This window comes from Papaver somniferum, unplaced genomic scaffold (genome assembly GCF_003573695.1).
Source record: "Papaver somniferum cultivar HN1 unplaced genomic scaffold, ASM357369v1 unplaced-scaffold_137, whole genome shotgun sequence".
NCBI classification, from domain to species: Eukaryota; Viridiplantae; Streptophyta; class Magnoliopsida; order Ranunculales; family Papaveraceae; genus Papaver; species Papaver somniferum.
In genome coordinates, this window is record NW_020622934.1 from 20,015,825 (window position 1) to 20,026,005 (window position 10,181).

The 10,181-nt window shown below is 37.0% G+C and overlaps 1 protein-coding gene across 5 annotated transcripts; it reads right to left on the reverse strand.

The window, feature by feature from the left end:
- Nucleotides 1-1,810: 1,810 nt before the first annotated feature.
- Nucleotides 1,811-9,867, reverse strand: LOC113334851 (cytochrome b561 domain-containing protein At2g30890-like). 5 transcript variants are annotated; one of them, XM_026581075.1, is made up of 10 exons: nt 9,532-9,867; nt 8,142-8,740; nt 7,589-7,891; nt 7,369-7,506; nt 7,144-7,262; nt 6,642-6,986; nt 6,023-6,261; nt 3,621-3,782; nt 2,864-3,012; nt 1,811-2,601 (listed from the first exon to the last, which is right to left on the reverse strand). In XM_026581075.1, the coding sequence occupies exons 8-10, from the start codon at nt 3,780-3,782 to the stop codon at nt 2,265-2,267; spliced, it is 648 nt and encodes a 215-aa protein (XP_026436860.1). In that variant the 5' UTR covers nt 6,023-6,261; nt 6,642-6,986; nt 7,144-7,262; nt 7,369-7,506; nt 7,589-7,891; nt 8,142-8,740; nt 9,532-9,867; the 3' UTR covers nt 1,811-2,264. The 5 variants fall into 5 exon arrangements, with proteins under 5 accessions (XP_026436860.1, XP_026436861.1, XP_026436859.1 ...); XM_026581076.1 differs by having other exon boundaries at nt 6,023-6,106; nt 6,249-6,261; nt 7,369-7,891; XM_026581074.1 differs by having other exon boundaries at nt 7,373-7,891.
- Nucleotides 9,868-10,181: the final 314 nt, after the last annotated feature.

Here is a 10,181-nt window from a genome sequence, read left to right on the forward strand (position 1 = left end):
CTGGCATTTCCAAATTGGGGTGAGTGCCCCTCTGCTGTGCTAGAGCCGCCGGTATGGTTTGATTTTGATCATTTGTTGGTGGCATTCCAAAAGTTAGAAGGTGCACGGGTTGGAATGTTCTGGATTCATCCACCCTTTCTCTTGGTTGGTTAAGTTGATTCATGGCGCAAGTATTGCTTGCCTCTGCAGCCTTCGGGACTACCGCAGCCGCACCGTACTTTGTCGCTGCTGCTCTGAGAGCCGCCGCTGCAACTGAATTAGCGTCCATAGGTGAAGTGATTTCCGCAATATCTTTCCTTTGACTGGTCATTTTAGCTTTATCTCCCTTCTGCTTGCTTCGGGTGATTACCGGGGTTGTCCTGGGTATTTCTTTTGACAAAGCTTTGGATTTTCCTGCTTCCTGCGTCTTTTCCATCACGTGTCCTTTTGTTGACAATGAAATCTCGCCGAAACTCGCCTTCTTTACTCACAATACGTCCTTTCTGCATAAGGCATTTCAAACGAAAAACGGGAATATCCGCGTGAAAAGGGTTAGTTGACGAAATACATTCTTCCTGGAGAGGATTAATACACGCAAGTTATAATATACGGGTTAAAGTTTTACTAAAGGAGATCCTTAGTATAAAAACTACGAAAAACCCCCCAGAGAGACGGGTTCGCATGAGATTTAAAGAAAATCGTAAATCCGCGGATTAGAACAATAGATCTTATCGAACATAAAAGGTGGGTTTTTAACACAATACAGTTAACAAATGATCTATACGGTCCGAGCTGATAAATCAGAGCAATCATATGCCAATTTAAAATGAAATCACAGGATAAGATAAATCTTTTACCGGGACGAAGTCCCTGTTTCTAGCGCCAAATTGTGAACACACAAATCACGAAGGGATCCGAGTGCTCACAATCAATCATCATCATCTAAGGAGATTTGTGATGATGATATCCTAGTGTTGATTCATTGGCTCAAAACCTTCGGGTTTATCATAGCCTCATCTAACAACTCCATGCGAGGCGTTTGCGCACGGGATATAAGTACAAGCAAAGAAAACAAAACGTATAAGTAAATATCCATGGGGCTAAATAAATATAAAGTGCTGAAATGTAAATAAGACCAAGGTTTACGTGGTTCAGCACTAAGGCCTACGTCCACGGGGTTTGTTGTTTTACTATATTCTTCACGGTTACACGAATAGTCGAATGACTTTTGGGTTTACATGTTTCTCTCTTCTAAATGATTAACTTACACTTGCAAACTCTCTCTCTCTCTCCTTCCCTTCCTGATTCTTCCGATCTCCTTTCCTCTTGGTGGAGACGGGGTATTTATAAGGTTAGAATGTGGGACCCATATCTGATGACCGTTGGAACCTTATCTTCTTGTGTCCTTGCGTCTATCACGCAGAGGTCTGCGTTTTCCCCTTGATCCCGCAGAGGCATCCTCGCTCGTTCCACAGGTTGATCGACACGTACACTGCTCAGAGTGTTTAATGTGGGTAGTTGAGGGATCTGCTCGTGTCAGACAAGTGTCTTCTGCCCCTGTCACGTCCGTGTCAGCTAATTTTCTCTCCACCGTTGATCCTAACTTCTCTTTTGGGGATGCAATAAAGTAACTCCTCGGGGTTTATTTGGTGTTTCGTGGCGCATCATGTTTTGATGTTTTGGCCTGCATGCTTTCCACGTATCTTTTTATATACACGTGTCTGATAGTGAGATATATGTGTACACAACCATTAAAATGATCTTTTTGCCCAAAAAGAAAAGGAAAAAGGACTGGTAACATAGAAATTTGCACAAACTAGCTAAGAAAGCATAGAAAAATGGTAATGAAAATAAATTAATGAAGCACTTATTAATCAGCTATACCTCCCTCTCCGTTTTTCTGCCCCTACTAGAATGGAGAACAAAATACATCACCCTAGACTATGTTTCAATAGAGACGGAATTTTGTTCTGTTCAGTTGAAACAGGTACGTATGACTCTTTTGGGGGTCTGCATGCTTATGAGAATGTTTATATGAGACAGGGGGCTGGTCCAGGTTCACTCCTCGAGAGCTTAACTGGTATGAGCATGTTTTTTCCTGAAATCTTGAAAACTGTCTAACATCCTTCTAAAACTAACTAGCTACTTCAATCTTTTTCACTTATACATCCAAGAAACTTAAACCCTCGAATTAACTTAATTGATAACCATTAACGGAAACTCTAGCTCAGATTTCTTTTCTAATGAAAAGATTCGGGTCACACAAATTTTATCCTATATACCCATTATTTGTTCATAATCATCAACAATGTGTTTTTAGCTCTTATTCTTGGTTCTTCTCTTGTGATATTTTCTTCATTAGTCGGTAAGACTGGTTCAGCGGCTTCAGCCCTCAAAACTATTCCTTGCTTTTGAATGTAATTCCACTTATCTTGGAACAAGTAGAGAAAAGTTATCAAACAAACTTCAATGGTAAAAAGTGTAGACCATAGGCTTATACTTCTTGAAGTCTTCTCATGATAAGCTTGTAATCCTGTATATACATTGATGACTCCTAGCACTGTTATTCCTGTTCCAAGTCCCCAATGTACGAAAAACCACTTGCTCCTTCCTTTAATTCCTCTGTTGTGAAACAAAAGAAAACATGAAATTTGTCCTTAGTACGATCATATATACTAAAAAACATGCGTGTGTATGTCTACCAATCTAATCTTCAAAGTAGTGGTATATGGTGATGTTTTACATTTCGGATTTTGCTTTTTTGGTAGGAATATAAAACACTGTAAGAAGAACATATTACCAAAAAATATATGCTAGGAGATTCATTCACTACCACAATGTAAAATCTTGATAAAAACATTTCCATCATTCAAAATTTACATACTTGTGAGGTCTGCGAAAGCCAATAAAGGCTTGAACCCATACAAATGCGTACAGAGCAACCCCGATTCTCCTATGTTGGTTGTTGAAGACGTTTTCAAAGTTTTTTATGGACATAACTGCTGCAACAGTAACAAGTAGAACTGAAAGTATCTGTTAAATTGAAGAAGAGTACTCATTTTAGTATGCGGAAAAGTGAGTAATATGAGGATTAACTGGTGGTGGCAACATTTATTAAGTCACTAAAAGGTATGATCAAACCCGATATTGTCACCTAAAGATTCGTGTAAGCAGTCAAATTGGATCGACAATGTCCACTTGGGAGAAATTTGAACCAAAATGAACTATGGTATGATAATTATTCTACACGGGCATGTCTACAGTCTACTCATGAGTCATGAAGGGGTGTGAAAATGTTGATAGTATCTTATGAAAAACAAAAGTTTAGGCCCCCTTTCTAATAAAGTAATTAAAAATAATGAAAGATCAAAAGGGCCATCCATTAGTTTTATGACTACAAATTGCTAATTTTATTTTTTGTCATCATTAAAAGCGAAAGTGAATTACCTAATTCTCAATAATATTCTAAATCTGAATGATATTTCTTAACCAATATAAAGTGAAATTATTTTTATGAACTCTATTATATATCTTCTTCTTTTACGCTAAAATTTGTGGATATGTCTATAAAGTGAATAAGTGATGGTGAGAAAATATGAACAGAAAATAGAGAAAGAAGTTTTCAAGTTCATATCTGTTACCTGTAAAGTGACATGAAGATAGAAGAGAAGTTTGAGTCTTCTCCCACACATTTCTGTATTAGACATTCTAATAATGAGTAACCCAACAGGCATTAAGAAACCCATTGACACCCACAGTAGAACTCCATGGACAGTTATTTCAAATGAAAGTTTAGGACTCATCTGCAAACATATATAACAATCAAATTAAGAACGAAAAGACAGTTAATTCGGTTGATATACACTAATTCTGCAAAAGCTATGGTTAATTATGATCGAACTTGCATGCATGGTGTAAAACGCATGAAATAAACTGAAACGATAACATACCTTTTCAACACTTTGTTTATCGCTATTGAGAATTCTATCTTTAATAAGTTCCAACGGATCATAAGATGAGTGCACAAACGGAATAAGTAAAAGAAGAATAAGAATATTTGCAGAAATGGTGAACGAAACCAGCTTCCATGGAACTTGCATTGACTTCAATTTTCTTTATCTTTATATTTAATTTCTAGTTTAGGATGCAACTACTTAATGAAGAAACAAGCGGAATTGGTGGTTTTCTTGAAAAAGTAAGATAAACCGGTACCCAATAGAATTTAGAAACCGGAAGGATCTGTTAATTTGAAAGTATATACAAAATCGATCGATCAATGGAATTTCTCATATATCATGATTATCCATGTATAGTTGTTGGTGGGTAGTCTGTCAAAAGGAAAACTGTGGGTATGGACTGAAATATCAACAAATTTACAAGAGAGACAAAGGAATGTGGACTTGCAGAGGTGAAAGAAAGAAAGAAGTCAGAATATTATTGAAAGAAGAAATCAGAGACAAAGAATGTCAAAGTGGAAATGCAGAAGCAAAGGCGGTTTTTCAAGCTTCCCCACTAATTATAGTGATTGCTCCACCACTATAAACTGTTTCTTTTTGGTTTTCAGAATATAATCAAATGTACGTTTATATGTTTTCAGAACCTACAGTCTTAGTGGACAGTGACACACGTAAGCGTCAGCATATTATTTTGTTTAATTAATTTGGACGAAATGATTACCATCCGCATGACTACTTGATTAAGTCGATTGAGCTAGATAAAAATTACTCAATGACACTAAACTTGGTTAACAAATAGCAGAACGAAAAGGAACAAAGAGTTGTGATATTGTTGTTAAGCACACTACAGTGGATATGGTCGTAGGGGTCTTGTAGCATAACTACTCTTCTTATTGGGGGGCACCTTTGAAGAAATTAGTGGAACAAGTAATGATGGTATTCCAAACTAAATCTGTAGATAAGATAGTAAATCTTTTTAAGAAAAACAAAAGCAAAAAGTTTTGAGTTGATCAGGCATCAAGGTTTCCTTGATAACATATTAGCCATGATCATAATTCAGCAGCTGGTTCAAAATCTTGTTTCGACGAAATATCAATCATTAAAAGAGGCTGGAAACTAAATAAACAAAAAAACATAAAACCATGATTTTGATATCTACCTATACGTTAGCAAAAGTAACACAGAATTCTACCACCAAATTAAGGCAGAAAACAAAAGGCACCACAAGAATCTAACTTTGCTTTTCTCTTAGTCATGATCATCATTTGACAAAACAGTATGACCCATCCTTTAAAACTTTACCCAAACTAATCTAGGCAATTAGTCCAAAGTAGAATTTAGATTTCGATTTTTAACCAAACTAAAGAAAATAAATTAGTAGAAAAAGAGTATCAAATTGTCAATAAACAGATGATCAATATGAAAGCATTGTAAGTTTATTTGCAACTTCCTTTTTGGATTCTGACAATACCGGTTGTTGGAGAGCTTTATTTGCAACATTTTTTTTTGGGTTCTGACAGCACTGGTGGTTGGAGAGCTTAGATTTCGCAGGACTCATGATTATGAGTCCCTTTACAGAAGGTGTACAAAGACTAAAAGAAAAAAGAGTATGGGAGATGTATTCGGTTTATTCTAGCCAAACCCCAGTTGAAGAAAGGGGAAATCTTTCTTTTATTTTGTGGGTTCGGTTTTTAATTTATTACTAGTGGTCCGCCCATGCTCATATTGGTTGTTCCAAATCCAATTAAACGACAATTCCAATATACACAAGTTAAAATAACCACCTCGAAGAAAAACATACAGAAAATAAGTTACATAACCACGCTAAAGAGAACACACAGAAGATTTTTGACTTGCAATGAATTTGATTAATCCCATCCTAAAATAAGTTACATGAAAGAACCACCTATTACTCGTTTCAGAAAGCAACTGATCAAAAATTATACGCGTTTAAACGAACCATATTTTTCGAAATGTGACCGCTAAGTGCAAAAAATATATAGGTAATATCTTAAAAAAGAAAGTACTGTAAGGTAAGAAGTAAGTAAATTAAAATGCATAATGTACAACGGGAAAATAGTCCATACCTGCTCATATCATATTCTTTAACTCCAGGAAACATTTGGCAGCAAAATCAGCCTTGCCAGTTGATTCATAAATCTCAGCTGCCTCTACAAGAGAAACATGACCTAGTTCAGTATTAGAACCAAGCATGTGAATGCCAGCAGCTCTAAGACCAGAAGCTTTAGCGACTGTCTCCTAGAACAAATCACCAGCTCTTTCAAAGCGCACTGTTGCCATCTCAAACTTTACCTTCATCCAGTAACTGCACGAAAACTAAGCATGTAAAAATGGTATCTTCAGAGCACAATAGGTAATAAGTTAGCGACATGGATGCAAGGAAGATGGGAAAGACATTGTCATTCACAATGCAAATGATTTATATGAAAAAGTAGGACTCAATAACAAATGAATATCTAATCATTTTCATCTAAACACACAAGAAATGTAAATTTGATGGTGTAGTCCATGCCGTGTCGCACATGTAACTATATAAAACAAAGACTTTGTAAGTATTGGTTAACGCATTCTTTTTAGCAAAAATGTCAGGAAGGATAAAATTTGAAAATCTAGCTAAATTAAACTTCCCCCATAGGAATTGTTTATTCATGAATGTGTATAAGTGGTTAAAGTTCAAAATTCAACCTTGATACCGCGTGAACTCCATTCCTCTTTGCTGCTTGTAACCTGCATTGCCTTTACAAGTGATTCATCTAGTTCTCTAACTTGAACGAGAGATAACTTCTTCCAATTCAAACACAGGCTTCGAAAAATCATCTATATTCTCACAGATCCACTGTCTCTTCCTAGTACGAGCGACAGCAACATATAATTGCTTCAGTTCAGAGCAGAGAATTTGGTGTTTCGCGTTGCTAAACATTGGAAATTTTCCATCATTGGAGTTGAGAAGATTTGTTCCTTCATATACCCATAAAAAACTTTCCATTGACTCTTTAAAGGGGGCGTTCCAAAAATTGTAGGTAAGACATCCTACATAAACAACAAATGCAATGTCAGGCTGAATCATACACTGTGGTGTGGTATACACTCGTGAAACGCAATAAATAATACTCTAATGGAGCTTAACCTCGAACAAAGAAGGAATATCCTAAGCCGCTATCGTATCCCTGAAATTCTAAGCCCTTACATTATGCTATAGTCAGAACAAGAGCTTCTTCTCCAATATGTTCAGCAATGTCCTTTCTCACAGAATCATCCCGCACCAAAATGAATTGTTCTGCACCAAATCCAGCATTTTCACCACTTCTGCCAAAAATAGTAATAATTGCATTATCATCATTTTGCAGATTCAAGCCAAAAATTGGTGCTTCTCCATAAATAAGATATCCAATTTCATCATCTTTTATCGTACCTACTTGTTCAGTATGCAAACTTGGTTGCCCTAAAGCCCACGGCTTCAACAGCATAGCTTCTTTACTCTATAGATCGACGTCGGAAGTGTAGAGGTATTCGTGCAAATAGGTATAATCCATGTAATCCCATAAACTATCTGTTTTGGGATTTAAATTGTTAATGTGGTTGGGAAGAATATTGCAGAAATTCAATTACACTCTGTGACTAGTAGAGAACACCTGCATGAGTATGAAAGTTCTGGCTCAAATGATAGATGTCTGAGATACGAGATTTATCCATGTCTTTTGCATCCCATGTCATCACATTGTGAATCCAAAATAAACTAGTTGAAGAGTACTGATGATTTTGGTTTTTTCCTGTCCCAAGCTTCACAGAAGACCTGTGGCTACATTGCACTGCAGATATAGTATCCAATTCCGCTGCTCTTTGAGATTCATTAAGAGCAAGTAATAACTGTGAATCAACTTTTCCGCCCCAAATCCTGTCAACTTGTGCAGAACAAAGACCATAATTTCCTTTACCTGCATTACCATAAAGCCAGTGTTAAACTCTTGGTACTATCTTCTTTCCCATATCTTATCTACGTAATATAAACGAAAGAGAAACCAAAACTAACACAAAAAACAACGCCTAAATGAAAAGAAATGCCTGAGGTTAAAAAGTGAAGCCAGATCGCACAATTGAATCATTTATTGTTCGTATTACAAAAAAAATGTCCGCCAAGTAATGCAGCTTAAAATTTTAAATCGCATAAGGGTAGATATATCTTACTATGGAAGAGGCACATAGAACTCCCATGATCATATTCAAGTTTCGAAACATATGTAACGCCTTCGATGGTTCCATGTTCTAGTGTTTGTTGCCAAGTTTACCAGAAACACCACAAAACTCCTCCTGCCCTCTTTCATCTCTATCTTTATGGGCTATGAGGTCTTAACGTGAAAGCATATAAGTCTATCTTTGATCCCTACAAAATTGAGACTCTTTCGTACATCTTCTACAACTGAAGCGAAAGACCAACTGCTTCCAAACCGCTGCAAGTCCAAAGCAACTTCAGGTACACCATCACCCAAAATAAACAGATCCAAAGGTTTCGGGCTGTATGGTTCTTTGCCATATACACCGTACCGGTTTCTCCAACACTCCACCTTGATGATATACAAGAATGACCTTCCATGCAGATTCGACTCCTCTGCTGAGATTACTTCAGCGTGATGTTCACCTGACATAAACTCCATTTGTGAACACCTCTCCATGTGAGTTTCTTCCAGCAACGACATAGTCTCCATGTGAGTTTCTTCCAGCAACGACATAGTGTAAGAGCCAAGGTAATGTTGTACGGATTCAAAATGCTTTGGTATTGTTTTAACCTTAAAAAGAAATATAATTTCTAATTTTAAACAGGACATACAAACTTCAACTAATCAAAATAAAAAATCCAAGTATGAATACCAGTATACCACGTCTTGCTAAGCCCAGCAACCAGAAGATACAGATTAACACAGAATATCGTTAAAATATGTAAACATGAGATGGACCATAAAATTGGATGTGATAACGGCAAATAGTGGATCAACCTAATCAATTCAGGTTAAAAAACTGAGAATTCGACCAACCTTAAAGGCTTGATGATTTACCAATGGTCATATCTTTGTGATGCTCACAAGTACTTGGTCCCTAGCAGAGCCAAATATTGCCACTAAGGTTTACAGCTAATTCCATAACATTTGTTCCTGCGTAGACCACCACCACATGGCGGAAGTGGGCCTTTGTAGAGGTGGTCTATGCAGCCCCAACTGTAGAACTTCCATGCTATCTCGGGAAAATAGCGATAGTGATTACTAAATTGGGGATAAAATGTTCTAATTAGGCAAACTTTTGTTCCATATAGATTAATATAACATGGAGGTGGTCCACATATGCCCAACTGTAGAACATTCATAATATCATTGGAAACTAGCCATACTGATTATAAGGTTTCGTATGTCTTAACAAAGACCACTAACACCAGACTATCCTGCACTGCATCGTGAACCTGAACTAATAGTGTTCACCAAAATTGGAGCTCATATGCTCTACTTAAGCACTTAGATTAAGCATAATCGACTTAATAGAGGGCAAATTTCAGCTAAAAAGAGTGACTGAGAAAGAGAGAGATTACCTTGTGTTTGTAGAGATCATCATTGAGTATATCTTGAGTACTCAAGGAAAACACATATTCTATCAAATCTTTTACAGAAGACGAAGAAGGTTGATCAGTTTCTTTAGCACCAGAAGTTGACGGCATTCTCAGTTCCACTCACTGCTGCTACTGCTACTACTGTTCACAAATTCACACTATAACTGTTCCTCTTCTACTACTAATTTAGATTTCTACGAGAGAGAGAAAGAGAGAAAGGGTAAAGGGGAAATAGAACCCTAAAAAGATTATGTTGAGGAAGTGGAAAGAAATTTTGGGGAAAAGGGTGACAAGGAATTTAGACTGAAAACGAATTGGAGTGACAAATTCTCGTAGATAAATATTATTACCACAAAATAAACAACCGTCCTAGCGGCCAGAGTGATGAGGTCTCACCTCCTACGGGTCCCTCTCCTTGGCAGTGAGTCTCTTTGAGCCTCTCGCATTCGCGAGTCATTTAAAGAGCCTCTCCCTCTAATCGAGTTAGTTCCTCTCCTTTTAGTCGACACCCAAAATTACCTGGTAAAGTTCCGTAGAATGATCCAGCGGCTGAGATAGCTTTGGGATACTGGGAAATGCTAAACAAACCTGAGAGATAAACGGAAATACCCCAAATAAATCCCGATTTTTTG